Source organism: Macaca thibetana, chromosome 10 (genome assembly GCF_024542745.1).
Source record: "Macaca thibetana thibetana isolate TM-01 chromosome 10, ASM2454274v1, whole genome shotgun sequence".
NCBI classification, from domain to species: Eukaryota; Metazoa; Chordata; class Mammalia; order Primates; family Cercopithecidae; genus Macaca; species Macaca thibetana.
The window spans coordinates 24,615,112-24,637,459 of NC_065587.1; the positions used below are offsets into that span (position 1 = coordinate 24,615,112).

General features: G+C 44.8%; 1 protein-coding gene across 5 annotated transcripts in view; it reads right to left on the reverse strand.

Annotated features, from left to right (window-relative positions):
• SEZ6L (seizure related 6 homolog like) overlaps positions 1-22,348 on the reverse strand; it is a 213,794-nt gene that overhangs the window by 85,227 nt on the left and 106,219 nt on the right. For all 5 annotated transcript variants that reach the window (XM_050745902.1, XM_050745900.1, XM_050745899.1 and 2 more), the window contains exons 2-3: positions 3,684-4,406; positions 2,384-2,517 (exon numbers count right to left, since the gene is read on the reverse strand). In XM_050745902.1, the coding sequence (XP_050601859.1) occupies positions 2,384-2,517; positions 3,684-4,406 (857 nt within the window). The remainder of the gene's footprint in view (positions 1-2,383; positions 2,518-3,683; positions 4,407-22,348) is intronic.

Below are 22,348 nucleotides of genomic sequence, written 5' to 3' on the forward strand. Positions count from 1 at the left end.
ACAGGCAGAAGCAGACAGAGACACACTCTGAGTTGTGTTTGAGACAGAGCCCTCTGAGGTTGCAAAGATGTCACTGAAAAGTGGCCCAGGCACTGATAGCCCCTGGTCAATGGGACCGCTGGATCCCATACCCAGCCCACAGGAGCCCTGGGAACATCAAGGTCCCTCTAATTTCCCCAGAATCCAAGGGGATAGAGTGAAACCAAACTGCAAGGCAGAGGCATTGCAAGGGACTTGCAATGTGAGGCCCCCATTGCTGTGTCCTGTAAGAGGGGTCTTTGGCAGAGGCCCTGGATGCTAGCGGGTGGGATACATTATCCTGGAGCTGGTAAGTGGAGGCAGCATTTGAATCAGCTTGTGCTTGAGGTCCAATCTCCAGGGAGCCGGGAGAGGCATTCCACCAGACTGTATACTCTCCAAGGATAGGGATTTCTCCATGCTGTTCCATGTTTCCAGTGCCTAGAATAGTACCTGGCACATATTAGGTGCTCAGAAAATATTACAAAAAGATTGAATATGTTCTCCCATTTTCTGCATAAATTGGTAAGTGAGGGGTGGAGTCCTCATTTCTAGGGCACTCTCTGGCCCACTCTCTTATCCTCCCAAATGGTGGCTACAACTGCAGGACAATCAACCTCTACCTCAAAGGATCAGGCGCTTGCTTTGCCATTTACACTCTGCGGGATTTGAGAAGAAAGAAGGGAGATACTTTAGTTGTATGCAGGGAGGCTGAACAAATGGTATGTGCATGTGTGTGTGTAAGGGAGACTTTAGTCAGGTTTCCATGCCCAATTTGAAGACTTATGCTTTTATGAGTAGGGTTTGGAATTTTAGTTTCTCTGCCTCTCCTCTAAACAGGGCAGGCCTTACCCACAAGCTCTTCTTCCTTCAGGCCTTATATCTTATCCTCTTTTCTCTTGGATGAACTCCTACTCATTCACCAAAGCCCCATTAAAATTGCCCTCATCTATGAGACCTTCCCTGATTGCCAAGGAGTTTGCCTGTCCCTTTGCTGTGATTCCACAACATCCTCTGTAGACACCAACTAGAGTCCCTATTAAATGGCATCCTATGTATTTCTCTTTTAGGGCAGGCATTGCATCAGTTTTTTATATCAATATATTCTCCTGTATCAACAGCTTTGCCTGGCGCATAGTAATTGCTCAATGAATGAATGAATACTGTGCCTGGTAAAAGGCTCCACACAGTGTTGGACACATAGTGGGTCCAATACTCTTCATGACATGGAGGAAAGGGTTCATTAAGCACTAGAATCATCTGGGCTGCAGATTTTCTCCAGTTTATTTTAATTCCATGAACAATTATTAAGCACCGACAGTGTGCCACACACTGTGCAAAGCTCTGGGGTCTGCAAAGACTACAGGTTCTACTGCTGAGGGGCCTACCTTTTATTTTTGTGAAAACAAAAACAAAAACAAAAACCCTTCCTAAGGTAAGGTCATACACCTGCCCCAGCTCAGAAACTTTTGACGGCTTTTTATTTCCCATGAGAAAAAGGAACATATTCAGGGTGATTAGCATACTGAAGATAATGGATAACATGCACTGCATGGTCGCGATTTCTGCTGGGCTCTGGCCAAATGATCTCTCTCTCTCTCCTCTCTCTCTCTCTGCTGGACTGTGGCCAAATGCTCTCTGCATTGTCATATTTTCTGCTCCCTCAAATTTTAAAAAGCAGTAACGTTATTCCTATTTTATTGATGGGGAAACTGAGGCTCAGAGAGGTGAATCTCCTTGCTCAAAGTCACGCAGTTTTAACTGGAAGAGGTAGGACTTAAAACCCAGATGTTTGAGCATTATGCCATCCTGCTTTTCCTCTCTTACTGTGTGGGCAAAAGTTTAAGAATAAAATGTTCTAATAACCAGAAAATGAAGGAAAGCAAGCAAACAAGCAAGCAAGCAAGAAAGAAAGAAGGAGAAAGAGAAAGAGAAAGAAGCAAGAATGCAAGCAAGCAAGCAAGCAAGAAAGAGAAAGAAAAAGAAAGAGAGAAAAAGAAACAAGCAAGCAAGCAAGCAAGAATCAAATGAATCTGGTGGAGCTTCTGTGTGTGTGTGTGTGTGTGTGTGTGACAGAGAGAGAGAGAGAGAGAGAGACAGAGAGACAGAGAGAGAGATAAGCAGAGTATCAAGGGATTTTCCTTCTGGGAAATGCCTCAGAATTTGTCAGCATGTCCCCTCCATCCCTACCAAGATATTTTAGCGAGGCATTGAGTTAAGAACTCCTACTCATTCGCCAAAACCCAGCTAAAGTTGGCCTGGTCTAGCAAAGATGGAACCAAACTGGTAAGCCTGACTCATGCAATCCTCCTGAGACTTCCTGCTAGAAGAGGCTGCCTCTTGTGAGATACCCTCCTGGGGTTACCTGGAGCTCCACCCCATAGCCAGTGTAGACTGTCACGTTGTATGTGCACTCCAGAAAGTTGTTGAGGGGCAGCGGTGGGTAGTCGCTGGAGTCAATGTACCCCTCAGGATTGGAGAAGCTCACACTGCAGAGAGCTGGAAGGAAGGACTTTAATTAGGACACCAAAGACAACTTGGATGTAAGCTCAACCATGGGCTGTGGGGTGGAATGGGGGCTTTAGGGGAACCTGCATTTTGCTGTTCCCATCTGTCCTTCTGCTGTTAATTCGTCAGCTCCAGAATCGACATGATAATAAAAATAGCAATAATTGATGGGAATGATTGCTTACTATATCCTGCTAGGCACCATTTTAGCCAGTCAACAGGGGTGACCCCACTCATTCTCATAGGGACGGATAATATTTCATCCCCATTTTACAGGGAAGTAAACAAAAGCTCAGAGAGGGGCCAAGCTCAAACAGCAAGCAGGATTTGGACCCAGAGCTCACATGCTTAGGAGGATGGCCACACTGCACTTGTCCAAAACCCGTGTATGCTTGACAACTGGGGGTCCCTCTCCCATTTTAAAGATGGTAGAGAAGACTGGAGCACAGAAGCGCATTTTGTCAAGTCTAGAAAACACATGCGATGCTAAAGGTAATGTACTTTGAAAAGGCTAGTGGCTTTGAAGCAGGTTAAATGAAGAATTCTGTTCCCAGATGAAAAGATTCTGAATCTTGCTCATTAGCTGTGTGACCTTTGGCAGGTTGTTTGGGGGTCTCAGGGTTTCAGTTGTTTCATCTTTAAAATGGGGATGTTGGCTGAGTGTCCTGGCTCATGCCTGTAGTCCCAGTGCTTTGGGAGGCTGAGGTGGGAGGATTGCTTGAGCCCAGGAGTTCCCCAGCCTGGACAACAAGCAAGACCCCCTTTCTACAAAAAAAAAAAAAAAAAAAAAAAAAAAAAAAAAATTAGCTGGACATCATGGTGCATGCTTGTAGTCCCAGCTACTAAAGAGACGGAGGCAAGAGGATCACTTGAGCACGGGAGTTTGAGGCTGCAGTGAGCTATGATCGTGCCATGGCACTCCAGCCTGGGTGACAGATCAAGACCCTGTTGCTAAAACAACCTCCCAAAACAACAACAAACAAATGAAATGAGGCTGTTAATTCTGAGCCACAGGGCGAAACTCATAGTCAGTGCTCAATAGATGGTAACTGATGGTGGGGCTTGGGCTTCTTGAGCTTCCTCTACCTCCATGCCCTGAGCATAGTGAGTGCCTCATGGCTGTTTCAGGAGGGCTTCAGAAGTTGGGGGCTCCATACCTGGTGCCTGCTCGGTGGTGATGACCGTGGTGGTGATAATGGTGGAGGTAGTAGTCTCCTGGCTCTCTTCTGAGGCTGACCCAGTCAGCTCATTCTCACCTTTGTCCATCAGGGCCATGGGGCTGGTGTCCTCTTGTGGGGCCTCCTGGGCCATGTCAGGCCCAGGTTCCCCAGGTTCTGACCTCTGGGGGAGCGTGTGGGCCATATAGGGCTGCGAAGTGAAGGGGGAGATTTGCAGGGGTGCGGGTGTTGTGGGGACTGCACTCTCCTTTCTGTCCAGCCAGAGGGGCACTTCTGATGCTTCCTCGGAGGCCATGATAGGGTCCGGGTCCCCCGGTGGGCCAGGCTTCTCCGTGGAGGAGGAGAGGAGACCCAGGCCCTGGGACGCTGGCTGGGACCCCGCCCTTTGGACAGTGGCTGCAGAGGTGGCCTTGGGCCTCAGCTGCTTCCTGGCGGAGTTCACCTGCTTGAGCGAAGGCGGTTTCTTCTTGGGGGGCAAGGCGTGCTTGGGGCGGGCCTCCTCTGGAAGCAGCGGTGACAGGGCTGGGGTGTCGTGATGTGCAGAGGGTACGGTCCCATCCAGCTCCAGCTCTCCCAGCACTTCCCCGGACTGTGAGGAACTGGGGGGTGCAGTTACCAGTCTCTCTTCGGGGTGCTCTTTGCCAGGACTGCCTCTCTCCAGGGCTCCTGAGGGCAGGAGGTAAGGACCCTCGGGAAGAGCGTCTTGGAAGAGGAGAAAAGACAACAATTAGTTTGGGGAGATTTAGGACCTTCACCTGCTGTCAGACTCTGAGGATGGCCCTCCTAAGGGCGGTGCCCAAGGCTCGTCAGGCTGGCCTCTAAACCAACTCTTCCTTTCTCTGTCCCTCCCTTCATTTCTTTTTTCTCCTCCTTCCCTCTCACCCTCTTCCTCTTCTTTCTTCCTTCTTTTCCTCCTACCCTCCCTCTCTCTCCTTCCTACCCTCCCTCTCTCTCCTTCCTTCCTTCCTTCTTCCTCCTTCCTCTTTTCTTTCTTTCTTCCTTCCTTCTTCCTCCTTCCTCTTCTTTCTTTCTTTCTTTCTTTCTTTCTTTCTTTCTTTCTTTCTTTCTTTCTTTCTTTCTTTCTTTCTTTCTTTCTTTCTTTCTCTCTCTCTCTTTCTTTCTTTCTTTCTTTTCTTCTTCCCTCCCTCCCTTCCTCCCTCCTTCCTTTCTTCTTCCATTTTTCTTTCTTCCTTCCTCCTTCATTTCCTTCCTCATTCCTCCACTTCCTTCCTTCCTTCTTTTTCCTGAAGACTTGGGCTTGATCATGCCAGGACTGAGTTAAGCATTAGGAGTATAGAAACAAAAAGCACAGGGGTCTCACTGCCTGGTTGTATATGTACTGGGAAGGGGGATGGGAAAGTAGACACAATCATATTTGATATGATGAATGCTTGGAAAGAGAAAAGCTTGTGTGCTAGGAGGACAGAGAAGACAGGCCCCTAACCCCGTCTGCAGGACAGGCCTGCTGTGTACAGTTGGGCAGATTGCTCCCTGTACAAAGACATGCGGCGGCTAAGAGGATGAGTGGAGATGGACACCAGGCCACACTCTCTTTTCCAAGCTGTGTGCTCTGGCTGGGCTTGTTAGGGGGAGCAAAGTTTTTTTTAAATTCAAGTTTTAATTTTAAGTTCTGGGGCACATGCGCAGGATGTGCAGGTTTGTTACATAGGTAAACATGTGCTATGGTGGTTTGCTGCACCCATCAACCCGTTGCCTAGTTATGAAGCCCAGCATGCATTACCTATTTTTCCTAATGCTCTCCTTTCCCCCGCCCCAACCCCCAACAGGCCCCAGTGTGTGGTATTCCCCTCCCTGTGTCCATGTGTTCTCATCGTTCAGCTCCCACTTGTAAGTGAGAACATGTGGTGTTTGGTTTTCTGTTCCTGCCTTAGTTTGCTAGGGATAACGTCTTCCAGCTCCATCCATGTCCCTGCAAAGGACATGATTTTGTTTGTCTTTATGGCTGCATAGTATTCCACGGTGTACATGTGCCACATTTTCTTTACCCAGTCTATCATTGATGGGCATTGGGTTGATTCCACATCTTTGCTATTGTGAATAGTGCAGCAATGAACATGGGCATACGTGTACCTTTGTAATAGAATGATTTATATTCTTTTGGGTATATACCCAGTAATGGGATTGCTGGGTCAAATGGTATTTCTGGTTCTAGATATCTGAGGAATCTCAGCACCGTCTTCCACAATGGTTGAATTAATTTATATTCCCACCAACAGTGTAAAAGCGGGGTTGGGGGAAGTAAATTTTAAACTGAAAGAGTGTAAGAGTGACCTTGTGGGAGACACGGAAATATTTTAGGATTCAGAATCATGAGGCAGATTCAGAACAGAGGCCTGTGTGAAGACCCACGGAGGTTTGGAGGCTGGGCAGAGGTGGGCACAAAAGAATTGGAAGGGGTTTTGGAGCACAAGTGGAGGGTACGGGGGATAAAGCTGGTATGATAGGGAGACAGGGGCCAGGCCCTGGAGGGCCTTGTATACCTTGCAAACTTCTTGTAATTCATTTTGTTTTTTCTTGAGACGGATCTCACGACGGCTGGTTGCAAACTCCTGGAATCAAGTGATCCTCCCACCTCGGTCCCCATCCTTACGATTTATTTTTGTCTTGAAGGTAAAACCATTTAGTCATTTTAAAGAAGGGCTGGCCCAGGCGGCTATCTGGAAGAATGGTGCTGGAAACCAGCATTGTTTGCTTTTTAAAGACCCAGTTCTGCCAATTGCTGGTTAACGACTTCACTCTCCGAGCCTCAGTTCCCTCAGCTGTCAAATGGGGCTATCATTTCCTGTTTCCTGGGGTTGCCATCATTCAGCGAGTTGATGTGTGCAAAGCACTTAGGACAGCGCCTCACCCGTAGTGAGTGCTTAGCAAATGCCAGCTGCCGTCACGGTTTTTACTCTTGTCATTGCAATCACAGCCCCTCGGCAGGAAACTGGAGCAATCAGAACATCCCCGTGATGATGTCTAGATAGAGAGGAATTACATCACGGGGACAAAGGCCCTCAGACTGATAGCTGTCCTTGTCGATTTTCTGCAGAGAGACACTCGCTCAGCTACAGTCTCTAGGCCCTCCAGTGCTGTCATTTAAATTTATTTCAGCAGTCGTTGGAGAGGCTCATTTACTTTCATGGAGTTGGTGGCAGTGGCTTAATCTATATAGACTGCAACAGTTTGCAACTGGCATCAACAAATGTTCCTGTTGTGTAACATTGATTACCAGCCAGTGTTCCTTCCAGGCCGCCAGTGATGCTGGGCCAGGAGTGGGTATCTGGGAGCTGCGTGAGTGGATGGTATTAGGGCAGGTCAAGGTCATTCAGGCATCAGGCAGATTTCCTAGTCTAAGGTGGGGAGTAGTGAAGCTTCAGAGTTAGGGTTCAAATCCTGCCGGTTACGGTTACAAGCTGAGTGAGTCTGGGCAAGTCCTTGAAACTTACTGAGGTTCAGCAGCCTCTTCTGTATAATGTATAATATAATTCTATCTACCTTGTTGGATTAGACCAGACGTGGATCTGCCCCAAAGCAATGGCTTTTATGCTCACTGTTGCTTTTCTAAAATGATTGATGTTGACCATCTTTGTAGACAGTGGAGTGAAAAGAGGGGGAAGGGACAAAAAGACAGGGGGAGGGGAGGGGTCAGGACACCCAGCTTCCAAGACCCAGCTGTGGTACAACACAAAGTACTTGGATACAACCAGGAGCTGGGGGACCTGGGTGGTGTCCTATCTTGGCCACTATTCACTAGCATGACTCTGCACGGGTCTCCTCTTCTCTCCATCTCCTCTATGTGTCAAAGGGGCAGCCAGACTGCATATGATGGAAGAGCCTTTCTAGCTCAGACATTGTTGGGTTTTTGAAATGACCAGGGAATTGACAATTGTTCTTAGAGCCATTTGTTAACCCTGCTAAATTGGGGAAGGTAACTGCTGAATCCCAACAGGGAGTTTTATTTATTTATTTATTTTTTTGGATTATCTGGTCAGCCAGCTCTTTTACAAACATTACCCCTTGATTATAAGCAGGAATGAGAGAGAGAGAGACAGACAGAGAGAGAGGGAGAGAGAGAGCATGATTGGGAGCACACGTTGTGTCATCTGCACACAAGGAGGTGACCAAAAGCACATCAATTCACCTTATCCAAAATAACAGTGATATTTATAATGTTTTAGTTTTGATTGCTTTGTTGAGTGATGAAGAGGGCTTTGCATCCATTGCCTCGTTTTTAATTCTTTCTCAACCTTATCAGGCAGAAATTATTGTTCCTATTTTCTGAATGATCAAAGTGAGGTTTTGGGATGTTAAATCAATTTTGAGGTCACACAGCAAAGCTGGGTTTCAAATCTCAGTTTTTCTGACCCCAAAGACCATGCTACTAGCTCTCTTAAGAAATATGGGATATTGGTGTCATTTGGCATCCTCCTCCTCAGTTTAAATCAGCCTCTTCCCTTTCCCCCTCATTTTGTTTGTCTCTGTTGGGTGGGCTAGAGTGTTTTTCTAATCTCCAACCCCACCCCTGCAGAATTCAGACCCAGCACATCTGAATCTCCAGGGCTGGGTCTTGGGAAGCTGATGATTGAAAAAGTCCTCTGGTGACTTTTATTATCAGGGTTGTCAGGGAAGTTTGGGAACATGTGAACCCACCTGACTTACTACGTGTTCCTCATCTGTTTTGTCTTCTAAGTGCCTGAGGACGCAGGTAGCAGGAAACAAAGTATGGGTTTGTGCAGCAGGTGGTGACTCTTTGACTCTTTCAAGGCTTGTGATCTCCTCTAGCAATCCCAGTCCTCCAAGACCCAAATACAGTCAAAGGAACAGAAGGAAATGCAAGAAAACAGATTCCCTAATTGGCTCCCTCTTCACAGCTGCTGTTCTTACTCTCTGGGTCCCCCAGGGTACAAGGGTGCTAACCACAGCAGCTATAAAGCACTTTAGGAAGGAAACCCAGCTGGGTCCGGAGTCAGCCTTTTCCCACTGAAAACCTGACCATCAAGGAGAGTTTTGTATCCACCAGATAAATTCATCTCTCAGTCCCTACCATGCCCTTTTCCTTAATCATACACAGGCTTGGATCTTGCTAGCTGGCTCCAAACTTAAGGCCAAGTCCAACACAGATGATATGCATCTGTGGTCTGCAACATAGGCAGCCCACAGGCCTCATTCTTAGCCAGGATGTTGGCCAGATTAGTGCCGTGCAAAACCAAGTCCCATTGGGAATTAGCGAAAATTGTACTTCAGGGCCTCAGCAGGAAACTGGAGCAATCAGAATACCCCCATGATGATGTCCAGATAGAGAAGAATTACGTCATGGGGACAAAACTCCGTATCCAGCAACTTTATAACTTGCTCCAATAGCCTTGTTTTTCTTGGTGTCCGATGACCACTGAGTTAAATTAACTCATTTTTTTTCAGACATTTAAAATTTTCAAACATGATAGTCACATTTATCTGATTCTTCCTTTATTATGTACATACGGAGCTCTACTCAAATGCGGTAAATCAATCAATCAAAGTGTTGGGTGTTCACTTTCTCCTACGGTTGACACTCGACACAAGAGACTGAACATTCTAAGATACGGCCCCTGCCCTCAAGGAGTCAGGAAAACAGACACACGCTGATAATCCACTACAGAGATCGAACAGAAGAAATGGCGCTTTCCTTAAATGCACGCTGATGTTGCTTTTCCCCCCAGGGACAGAGCCATGCCACGTCGAAGGCAGTTGAACATTTGTTCTGCCATCCAAGTTGGGGAGGCAGTGTATCTCTCTTTCTCTCCCATTTTTCTAACTTTGATGGGGAGATAGGAGATTAGACTAGGAACATCCCATTAAAGTGAAAAAAAAAAAAAAAAAAAAGGCACAAGCTCGGCCAGGTGTGGTGGATTACACCTGTAATCCCAGCACTTTGGGAGGCTGAGGCAGGCAGATCACTTGAGGTCAGGAGTTGAAGACCAGCCTGGCCAACATTGTGAAATCCCATCTCTACTAAAAATACAAACATTAGTCAGGTGTGGTGGCAGGTGCCTGTAATCCCAGCTACTTGGGAAGCTGAGGCGGGAGAATCGCTTGAACCCAGAAGGTGGAGGTGTCACTGAGCCACTTACTGCACTGCAGCTTGGGCAACAGAGCAAAAATTCCATCTCAAAAAAAAAAAAAAAAAAAAAAAAAAAAAAGAAAAAGAAAGAAAGAAAAAGCACAAGCTCTGAAGCTGAAGGTTTGTATCTTAAATCCCCAGCCGCAGCAGAACGCCTGGGAGAGGCACAGAATTCCAAGCAGTAGCGTGACACATCATCGTGCAGGCACAAGGTGATGTGAGTGAAGAAACGAGAGCTGGGAGATGCTACTGCTATAATGTTCAGTGAAAAGAACGAGATATAAAATTCTATGGTATGTGTGAAAATGACTAGAAGCAACCAAGTAAAACAAATTGCAATGCAGAGAATCATGTTTTGACTTGAAGAATGGCGCTAAGATGGAGGCCCTGGGGGCCTCTGGGTGTATTTTCTCCTTCCTACTTTTTGGCATTTTCCAAAATATGTATAATAAGTACTTAAAAGACTTTCTTAAATGAAATAAATATTTACAGAACGAGCTGACTTTAAGACGCTGTCTCTAGCCCCTGGTGATTGAGAGGTCTAGGAATGCACACACATGGTTGTAACCACAGAAGCACTTCACAGACTGAGTCACTGAGCCTCTCTGGAATGCAGTTTCCTGGTGGAGATGACCACCATTTTTCCCTCATGGCACTATGTACAGTGACTACCTTTAGGACGCAGGACTGGCAGGTGAATCAATGGATGTATTTTCGGTAAAAGGTACTGCAGAAATGCTAGTCACTATTCTAATCCTCATTAATACCCAATCCAGTGGTTATTTCTTATACTTCAGACTCCACAATACAAAGACTCGCCCAACCTGCCTTGGTAGTTTGTTTGGCCCCAACGGGGACAAAACCGAAAACAAATATCACATCTTAAAGATCCAAAGGCTCCTGGAGATCATGGTTACAAACTGCCCAGCAAACGAGTGTGAGGTTCAAAGAGGGGAAGCAGTTGTCCAGAGTCAACACAGCACTTCAGTAGCAGTGAAAGAACAAGGCTGTTTGAGGCTTGAAAAACCACAGCAGAGCACATCAAACAAAATTAAAAACAAAGCCAGGAACATCTGGACTGATGAAGGCATAGAATCAGCTGTACTGCCAGTTACTTTTATGCCTTCGATATCTAGGCTTGATCATTTTTGCTGGGTGACAAGGGGCTGCTCTGTGCATTGTAGGAAATGGAGCAGCACCCCTAGCTTCTACCCACTAGATACCAGCAGCAAACCTCCCCCAACCTGCATGCCCTACCCTCCCATCCTCTGTCCAGTTGTGACAACCAAAAATGATTCCAAACACTGCCAGATGTTTCCCTGGGTGGCACGGTTGCTTCTGGTTGAAGACCACTGGGTTAATCACAGTGAACACAACACAGACGTGATCTAGCGCTGCCCTCAGGACTGAGAAAGTCTTCCTTTCCAATTCCTGGAATTGATCAGTTTTGTGTTGCTTGTATCATTGAATTTTAGGGTCGGACAAGATCTTAGCTTAATCTCTATTTTATAAATAAAGAAGTTGGATTTAGCGAGAGCTGAGTTTCCCTGTCTCGGGCACGTTTGATAATCACTTCATTCATCCATTTATCATTCATTCATTCATTCATTCATTCAGGACTTATGACATGCTCGTCACTGGGCCAGGCAACAGCTACTAGCACCCCGAGGTCCACTTGGAAGGATAGATTCATAGTGTTGATCCCATTTGCATTTTGAGAAGACCTTCTGGAACAAAAGGCAGAGGTGGTGGTGGCCTTGCGGGCAGCAGGGGCCTTCCCTATCAGTCAGTTGCAACCCTCTGCCTGTATGCCCATGCTAACAACACTGCTATTCAAGTGGCGATTTATACTCCACAGAGTTCATTCCCTCTTACGCTCTCATTCCGCTCTCCAAACAATACTGTAAAGTTGACATCTTGTTTTTCCCATTTTACAGGTGAAAAAAAAAAAAAAAAAGGTTCCTACAGGGGAAGTGACCTGTTCAAGATCATAGAGAGAAAACTGGGGTAGAGTTAGACACTTTCTGACATTGTTTCCCGTGCACTTTTCCTCTTTCCCACATCTTCAAATAATTATTTCCTGTGAAATAGTTTATTCAAAAAATTCAAGAATACCTGAGAGGTAAGAAATAAAAAATACAAGCATTTCTCTCCCACGTTCTGTTCACCAATCCTGCTTTCTACAGGGTATCCGTGTTAATTGTAATCTTGTTTAAACCATTGTTAGGGTTTTTTTTTTTTTTTTTTTTTTCCTATGGAAATACGTGGGAGGTAAGAAATAAAAAATACAAGCATTTCTCTCCCACGTTCTGTTCACCAATCCTGCTTTCTACAGGGTATCAGTGTTAATTGTAATCTTGTTTAAACCGTTGTTAGGGTTTTTTTTTTTTTTTTTTTTTTTCTATGGAGTTCTGTTCTGTCATCCAGGCTGGAGTGCAGCGGTGCAATCTCAGCTCACTGCAACCTCCACCTCCTGGGTTTAAGTGATCCTCCCATTTCAATCTCCAGAACAGTTAGGGTTACAGGCATGAGCCAATATGCCTGGCTAATTTTTTTCTGTATTTTTAGTAGAGACAGGGTTGCACCATGTTGACCAGGCTGGTCTTGAACTCCTGAGCTCAAGTGATCCATGTGCCTTGGCCTCCCAAAGTGCTGGGATGATAGGCGTGAGCCACTGCACCCCGCCAAGTCTTGTTTCGTCTCTAAATAAAATGTATTGATATAAAAACTGTTACATATTTTTACTTTAAAAGGCAAAATAGCACTTAGGAGTGTGAGATTGGGAGTCAGAACTGTTTGTGTTCTGGACTTAGCTCACCGTTACTGCCGGGAAGACCCTGGACAGCTGCTCCCCTCCTCCGGGGCTCACTGTTCTCATCTGTAAGGTGGGATTTCATCAGTTTTGTCTTTTGGAGTTGTTAGACAGTAAAATGAAATCATGCCAGTAAAACGCAGAGCTCACACAGCATCCTGCCAGCCATCATGAACACATATGTCATTTTCTATCTGTCTGAACATTTACAAAGTTATCACATGGCATATATTGTTCTGTCACTTACTAACACATTTTGATATATTTCAGTCAATCAAAAAGAGTTAAAGGCTAACGCAGCAAATACCCACATATGTGCACCTTCATCTTAAAGAATAGAATATTCCTGATACAGTTGAAGCCCCTGCCTTTCCTCCCCCATAACATTCTCCATCTCCTTCTCCACCCCCTGGGAATGGACTACTGCCCTGAATGTGGCATTTAGCATTCTCATGTATTATGTGCACTTGTTCTTATTTTACTGCTATTATTTATTGTATGCATTTATTTGTTACAGATATAAATATCTGTGAACAATATATGGCATTGTGTTGTACATTTTAAAATATTATATAAATGCTGTCATACCATAGGAATTATCCCGAAACCTGCTTTTTTTCTGTTGTTGTTGTTGTTGTTGTTGTTGTTGATCAACACTTTATGGAATTCATCTGTGTTGATAAGTATAGTTGAGACAGATTCATTTTTCACTGCTGTATAGTATTCCACTACATTAGTATTCTACCACCAACTTTGTACTTAGAAGCCATGGGCTTTCGGCTAGAACATACACAGTCACTTTACTCTTTTTAAATGATTACATTAAAATATATACGTCACTGAAGCAGTCTCCTATTGACTAATACTTGAATGATTGCCATTCCCCTCCCTTCCTCCAATTAGTACCACAATTAATACGCATCTTTGGTGATTACATTCACATAATTTCTTAAGGAGGGTGTACTAGAAGTTGTATTGCAACCAGATGCAATGGCTCACGCCTGTAATCCCAGCACTCTGGGAGGCCAAGACGGGTGGATCATGAGGTCAGGAGTTCAAGACCAGCCTGGCCAATATGGTGAAACGCCGTCTCTATTAAAAATACAAAAATTAGCCAGGCATGGTGGCGTGCCTGTAGTCCCAGCTACTCGGGAGGCTGAGGCAGAAGAATCGCTTGAACCCGGGAAGTGGAGGTTGCAGTGAGCCAAAATCACACCACTGCACTCAAGCCTGGGCGACAGGGCGAGATTCCATCTTAAAAAAAAAAAAATTGCATTGCTCATTCCTCAGCCAAAAGATTTTTACACATTTAAAATTTTGATTGACATAGAGAAAAAAATCACCTTCAGAATAACCTGAACCTATTTACCCTGCCACCAACTCTATTGGAGAGTGCTGCTGCTCTTCAGTAGTGAAGTCAGCATTTCATTTCTGATGATTTTAACTAGACCGTCTAAATTGGAATCTGGGGCAGCTGGATACTGGCACGGGAGGCTTCTAAAAAGCCCCCTTGATGATTTTTGAGGTGCTCTCTAGCTTTCTCTAGATGCTGCTTTCTACCTGAAGCTGTGCTTCCAGTTGGTCCCAACCTTTCACCTGCCTTACCACACTTTTATCTCAAGAGTATCCAGGGAGCCTATTCTAGGGTGCTTTGCAGACGTGCTCCACATCAACCAGAGTTTATGTAACAGGTCAGACTGGAGATCCATGGTAAATGAGGGCTAGGAAGACAGTCTGGGTTCAATGGCGTGAGAACCAAAGAGGCTTCACTGAAACAGCAATAGATTTTTAGGTAAACAGGCTGCCTGGTCATGTCCCAAAGCTGAGGGACCTTTGTGGTCATTGACACGTACTAGCATGTTGCAAAGTGTTCACAATACAAAGCATTGTTTACAGTAGCAAAAGTCTGGAAACAACATATACACCCCTCCACAGAGGACTAGTTATATGATTGTAGAAACACAGTAAAATATCTGCAGGGTTTAAAGGAGTGAGATGAAGTCACTGGTGAATAACATAGAGTGTAACATGGCAAGAACTTTCAAAATTATTTGTACATCTTCCCTTTGACTCATGAGTCTGCTTCTGGGAATTTATCCTACAGAGAGATGTTTGCCCATGTGCAAAGTGATACACAGATGGGTTAAGCAATGCAGCCGCATTTGTAGTAGAAAAAGACTAGAGGATAAATCAAGAATACGTCAATAAACTTAAGTCAATTACAGAACATCCAGGTGGAATGCCATGCAGCTGAGACAAGAGAATGATGACGCTATCTATGCACCGAAGAGGAGAGGTGGCCAAGGATTCTGTAATGTTAAAAAGTAAGATGCAGTGGAATCTAAAAGGTGGAACTCACAGAAGCAGAAGGTAGAATGGTGTTTATCAGCAGGGTGGGTAGGGGCAGGTAGGGATTAAGGAGATGTTGGTCAAAGAATACATAATTTAAATTAGGAGTTCTTAGTTTGTTTTCCACTGCTTATCACAGAACGTTGGAACTGGTTAATTTGTAAAGAAAAGAAGGCTGGGCGCGGTGGCTCACACCTGTAATCCCAGCACTTTGGGAGGCCGAGGCAGGCGGATCACGAGGTCAGGAGATCAAGACCATCTTGGCTAACACGGTGAAACCCCGTCTCTACTAAAAAAAAATACAAAAAAACTAGCTGGGCGTGGTGGCGGCCGCCTGTAGTCCCAGCTACTCTAGAGGCTGAGGCAGGAGAATGGCGTAAACCCGGGAGGGGGAGCTTGCAGTGAGCCGAGATCGCGCCACTGCACTCCAGCCTGGGCGACAGAGCGAGACTCTGTCTCAAAAAAAAAAAAAAAAAGAAAGAAAAAAAAAAGAAAAGAAACTTATTTCTTACAATTCTGGAGGCTGAGAAGCCCATGGCTTGGCATCTGGTGAGGCCTTCCTCCTGGTGGGGACTCTCACAGGGACGCAGAGCCTCACGAGGCTGCAGGGCGGAGCATGCTAATATGCTCATATCTCTCTTCTGCTTCTTATAAAGCCACCAATTGTACTCCTATGATAACCCATTAATCCATTAATCCATTAATTCAGGAGTGGTTAATCCATTTGTGAGGGCAAAGCCCTCCTGATCCAACAGCCTCTTAAAGGCACCACCTCTCAATACTGTCACCCTGGGGATTAAATTCCAACATGAGTCTTAGAAGGGACAATAATTTAAGCCAAAGCATAGGAGGGATAAGTTCAAGGGATCCATTGTATGACATGATGACTACAGTGAATAACAAGGTATTGTATCCTTAAAAATTGCTAAGAGATTAGATTACAAGTGTTCTTACCCCCAAAAATAATAAGTGTGTGAAGTAGGGCATGTGTTAATTAGCTTGACTTAGCCATTCCACGATGCCTGCATATTTCAAAACATCATGTTGTATATGATAAATATATACAATTTTATTAGTCAATTAAAAATAGACAAATTTTGAAAAATGAGTTCTCTGAATACCAGGTTTCCCTTGGGTTCAGCTCTATGTCAATATAGATGCAGCGGAGGTGAGCAGCTCAGAATTGAACTGTAATGACAGTTCTTTGCTCATAAGGGTGGAGTGGGGAGAGGTGGGGGTGTAGAGTGCAGTTTTAGGAATGTTTTCAGACTATATAGACAAATTGGCTGCTTAGTCCTAATAGCAATAAAGGAGACTTCTTTCTAAAAAGAAAACAAAAACCAAGGTGCTGAATGATGTGCAGAGTATGTTACCTTTTGTGCAAAAACAGGGAGAGAAAATAAGGCTACATATATTTGCATTTGCTTACCTGTGCATAAAGGAGCTTTGAAAGAATATACAAGAAACGAACTGTGCTGGTTATAGGGGAGGTGAGGCATTGGAAATAGAATCATGAGGAATAAAGGTGGAAAGGAGAATTTTCATTATAGACTTTTTCTTACATGCATATATGTGTATATATGTGTGTATAAATGTATGTATGTATTTATAGGGAGACTATTACTTATTCGAAAACAGTGTAACAAATTGAAAAATAATAAAAAGAATGGCATAGCTGTATGTCAACACAATTCAGTGTGAAGCAAGAAGAATCAAGGTAGGCAGGTGTGCATCCCAGCCCTCATGTGTGTATATTTGAAGCAGGTAATGGGCTTTGCCTCAGCAGAGTAGAAATGAGGTTTGGGCTCAAAGAGAGAACCACTTTTTATTTTTTTTATTGTGTATCATTTTATCCAGTTTGATTGTTTTGCCACATGAATGCTATTTTTATAGCAATAATTAAAGAAGAAATAATTAACTCCCTTTGTCACCTCAATTTCAGAGGAGGGCAGAGAACAAACCCTAGCCTTCTCAGGTTTTCTAACTACTCTTACATTTCCGTGGGGAGCAGGGAAATCTGCTTCTCTCCTGCAGGGAGTCCCCAAGAAAAGACACTTGGGTTCTACCTCTCCAGGGGGAGGAGGGATGTTTGGGGGCATTTAGCAAATGCTGAGGAGCTGATGATGTTTCCAGAAGTTCTGTAATTCTGAACGTAGCTGTGCATGGGTGACAGGGAGCAGGGTGTAGACATTACTCACACAAGAGCAAGTGCCCTGGCCCCATCCTGATGGAAACTGCTACAGCCTTGTCCTCAGCCTTCTCATAGATCAGTTGTTCTTACTTCCTTTCTTTTCGCCCAATTTTTTACTCAGGATGAACATGGACAGATCTCTATTCCATGTACTTCCTCTACCTGGAGATGAATTTATTGGCAGTGAGAGAGGAAAGGCAGGAAAGAAGAGGAGGAGGCTGGGGTCATCGATTGACTCTCTGTGATTCTACACCTCCAATGTCATGGCACAGGAAAACCCCAAGACCCCCAGCCTTCCTCTTCCTCTTAGTGTCAGTGGCTGGGTGGGAAAGCAAGGCTGGAAGCAAAGCCCCATCACATTCTCCTATAAGCAGTTCACCCTCCATGGGAGGAGAGACAAAGAAAATCTCAATACTGGGTCTGCCTAAACCAGGAGGCCATCCAGTGTTCATCCCTTAGGTTCTGCTCAACACTGTGAAAAAAGTCGCCTAAGGCGATTACTTGCAGTGGCGTGGTGCAGTCGCAGACAGAGCATAGGAAATACCCAAGGGAAATGCCTAACTTTCCATGGGAAGTGGAGGCACTGGAGAGTCATTCAGCGTGGTTGGGTGGGAAGTTGAATGAGCTCAACTTTTCCTTTTTTCCTTCTTTCCTTCCCTTTCTTCCCTGTTTCCTCCCTTCCTCCCTCCCTCCCTCCCTTCCTCCCTTCCTTCCTTCCTTCCTTCCTTCCTTCCTTCCTTCCTTCCTTCCTTCCTTCCTCCCTCCCTCCCTCCCTCTCTCCCTCCTTCACTCCCTCTCTCCTTCCTTCCTCTTTCTTTCTTTTCCTTCCTTCCTTCCTTCCTCCCTCCCTCCCTCTCTCCCTCCTTCCCTCCCTCTCTCCCTCCTTCACTCCCTCTCTCCTTCCTTCCTCTTTCTTTTCCTTCCTTCCTTCCTTCTTTCCTTCCTTCCTTCTTTCCTTCCTTCCTTCCTCCCTCCCTCTCTCCCTCCTTCACTCCCTCTCTCCTTCCTTCCTCTTTCTTTCTTTTCCTTCCTTCCTTCCTTCCTTTCTTCCTTCTTTTCTTATCTTTCCTTCTCTCTTTTCTTTCTTTCTTTCTTTCTTTTTCTTTCTTTCTTTCTTTCTTTCTTTCTTTCTTTCTTTCTTTCTTTCTTTCTTTCTTTCTTTCTTTCTTTCTTTCTTTCTTTCTTTCTTTCTTTCTTTCTTTCTTTCTTTCTTTCTTTCTTTCTTTCTTTCCTTCCTTCCTTCCTTCCTTCCTTCTTTCTTCCCTTTCTTTTCTTTTTTTAAAAAAACTAATTCCTTTTAGTGAATGGAACACATTTCATTGTTACAATACACCAAAGAACCTGGGTCCCACCACAAGAGAAGCCAGGAGAGCAAGCTGTCTCTTAAAAAGACATTTTTAGGAATGTAATCATGTCCTTTGCAGCAACATGAATGGAGCTGGAGGCATATCATAAGTCAGAAACACAAAACCAAATACCGCATGTTCTCACTTAGAAGTGGAAGCTAAACAATGGGAACACGTGGACATAAAGATGGAAATAGTAGACCCTGGAGGCTCCAAAGGTGGAGAGGGTGGAAGAAGGGTGAGGGTTGAAAACTTACCTATCAGGCACCACATTTACTATTTTGGTAATAGGTCCACTAGAAGCCCAAACCTCATCGTTATGCAATATATTCATGTAACACACTGCACCTGGACCCCCTGAATCTAAAATTGAAAATTTTAAAGAAAGATATTTCTTTTTAGATATCTTATTATTCCCAGAGCGATTGTTAGGAAAACCCTGCTTCTTTCCTGGCCCTCACTCCACAACCTCCTTGCTGGCCTCCACAGCAGCCAGAGTGATCGTTCTAAACCACCCCCCTTCCCTGGCCGGTGGTCCTTCCTGGTAAACTTCAAATTCCTTACCTTTCCCTGGGAAGTTCCTGGTGATCTCTTCCAGCAAATTTCCCCATCCTTATTTCTCACTGCCTGCCTCATGGCAACTAAATTATTTCAGTTATCCTGAGTTCAATTAATCAATGCCTCTCTCTCTCCCTCTCTTCTAAGATATCCAGCATTTTCATAGCCTATTATCTTTACTTGGATTTACTCTCCTTCCCTCAATTCTTAACTCCACCAAAGAAATAAGCCAAAACATTAATCACACTCTCATAATTACCTGGCTCCTTTCCTGTCTTCCCTACTAGGAGGAAGTTTCTTGAGGAGAGAGATCATGTCCACCCTATTCATCACTGTCTCCCCAGAGCCCATTCTGTGGCCGTGGTCCTGACACATAGTAGGCCCCCCGTTAATATCTATTTAATGAATCACAAATGTGCCTGCGGTGCTGAGAAAAAGACTTGGTGTGTATGACAAAGTCGATCTCTTTAAGTGACGGATTATAGATTTGTAGATGGTTTATGCTACTGGTTATCACAAAGGTTAATCTTTGGTAAACTTAATCCTAGATAAACATTTCCTACCAGCAAAGAACATGAAGGCAGCTCATCCACATAACTCGCAGGGTTTGCTTTAGCATTAGGAATTCAAACAGAAGCCCAACTGATTAATTTCCTGCTGTTCTCTTCCTTTTCTGGCATATGCTACGGTCATACAAATGGAGCGGGGATTTTTGCCACCCTAAACAGCACATAAACTGCACACGTGAACTCACACCCTGGATATCTCCTGAGTCTGCCGCAGAAACCTAGGGACCTTTGGGGGACTTGTAGCAGGTGTTAAGCGGGAACGCTTGTGCAGATAAGAAAAGAGTCTTTCAGTCTGGGTGCAGTGGCTCACACCTGGAATCCTAGTGCTTTGGGAGACAAAGGTGGGAGGACTGCTTGAGCCCGGGAGTTAGAGGCTGCAGTGAGATGTGATCCTGCCGCTGTACTCCAGCCTGGGTGACAGAGAGACTATATTAAAAAAAAAAAAAAAAAAAAGACTCAGTGTTTCGGCTACAAGAGTAATTACTGGATAATCGTCTTCTGTGAGCTGGCTCCCCCACGAATGGGCCTCCTTTGTAATTCATGTTGGGTTCAGAAAGCCTTGAACATTCTTTTATGTCCAGTTACATCTCATTAGAGTGTTGGCTGGGCCCTGCATCCATCTTCCCCGTGAATGAGCCCAGAGAGCCTGGCACAGGAGCATGATCTTGCCCTTGTATCTTTAGCAATCTGATTAACTGTGGCTGACATCAATGCCAACTGATTAGCATTTAAACACTCCTCTTCCTTTCCTCCTCCACATCCACCTCCCCTCCCACCCCACACACCCCTACTCCTTTAGCATCTCATGGTACGGCTTTGTGAATTCTTGCAGGTAGCCAGCGAGGGGGAGAGGAATGCAGTGTGATTTATATGTGTACATACACAAAAAATCAGTGAGTCATTGAGGGAGGGAGACAGACACACCAGTCAGCACAGAGAGGAAGCTCAGGGTGGGAAATCGATCTGGATTCAATTACCTATATGCTATACTTCAATTACCTATGTAGAGAAATATAATACTTGGAAATGAAATCAGTTTGCCAAGTGAATTTAAAAGCCATCATGAGTAAGTTAACAATTTCTCTCCACCCGTTTGCTCCGATTCCCAGATAAGAATAAAGAGTAGCTTGGCCTTCCCAGATACTTACAAGGATGTGCTCAGAGGTAGAAAAGATCTGGGAAATCAGGAGACCTGGATTCTAGCACTGGTTTTGCCCCCAAATTGCCATGTGTCCTTGAGCAAATTCCATCTCTCAAAACCTCAAGTTTCCTGCTTTGTAAAGTTTGGACAATAATCTTTGACTGGTTAACCTTAAAGAAACACTGGGGTAAGGCAAGGGTTGGGTTTTAGATGTTGAAAGCAGTCTTACAAATGCAAGGCTTAATTGGTCTCATTTAAGAGACAGGAACTGTACTCTCTTTAGACATAACAGGGACAACAGTGGCTTTGTGATGGTTAACTTCATTTTAATGGTGAGCAAACTGGGGCTCTGAGAGGGGTGCCACAGCTGGTAAGCGGCAAGGCCGGGATTTGAAGTAGGGCTGGCTGACCCACACACCTATGCCCCAGTGAGGTGAGGGAAGGGGCTGTATTTGCTCCGTGTCTCTCCTCCAGCCAGCCTCCGAATCCTGGCCTGGCTGTGTCCAGAGTGAGCACCACCTATTACAAACAAATCAGCAGGAGATCTGCTCCAGCTAAAAGGTCCCCAGTGACTCCTCAGGGAAGGAGCCCTGGGGATGAAGGAGGACACTTGGTGGCTCCAAAGGTAACTGAGAGCCAGGTGCTCCAATTGAGGATTAGACTGCAGAAAAAGGTGGGAGAATAACTTCTGTAAAGGCAGAGCCAAAAGGCACCTAGGAGGTGGGGTGCTAGCCTAGCACCCTCATTTTACAGATGGGCAAACTGAGGCCTGTGGTGTGACAGAAAAAGCTCTGGGCTAGGACAGCCAGAAAGCCTTATTAACTCACTCTGTGGCCTTTGGGAAGTCCATTGTCATTTCTGGGCCTCAACTTACCCTCTGTATAATGGAATCATTCCTTCAAATAAAACCTTAAGAGGAATGACAGTATAGGTGCTCTTTGACTTATGATGGGATTACATCCCGACTAACCCATTGTAAATGGAAAATATCTTAAGTTGAAAATGCATTTAATACACCTAATCTACTGAACATCCTGGCTTAGCCTAGCCTACCTTAAACACGTTCAGAACACTTACATAGGCCTACAGTTAGGCAAAATCATCTAACATAAAGCCCTATTTTATAATGAATTTAAAGAATTTTGAATCAAAATTCAAAGTTAGAGGTACTGAATACGTATCTCTTTTGCAACATTGTAAATTCAAAATAAAAAAAAAGTCAAACCATTGTAAGTTGGGGACCATCTGTACACTGTTGTGCAGTAAAGGATTAACTCAGCAGGTCTGGGTTGTCCACACCCTGCACAGTCTGGACAAAGGTTTGGCCTTTGAGCTTGGCTCCAGAGAGGTAATCTCTAAGTCCTTGGAATATCCTGCTTGATTAGAGTCTTTTGTACCTAGGGGCCTTAGGCAATGCCAGTGTTAGCAAGATACTCCATGCTAACATCGTGATTGATGGTGGGGGCCTTGGCCTTGGTATTAGCTTGACATCTGGAGAGGCTGGAGACTAAGGGTAGCCACATGAGTGGTCAATCATGCCTGTATGACCAACCCCAGATAAAACCCTGGGCA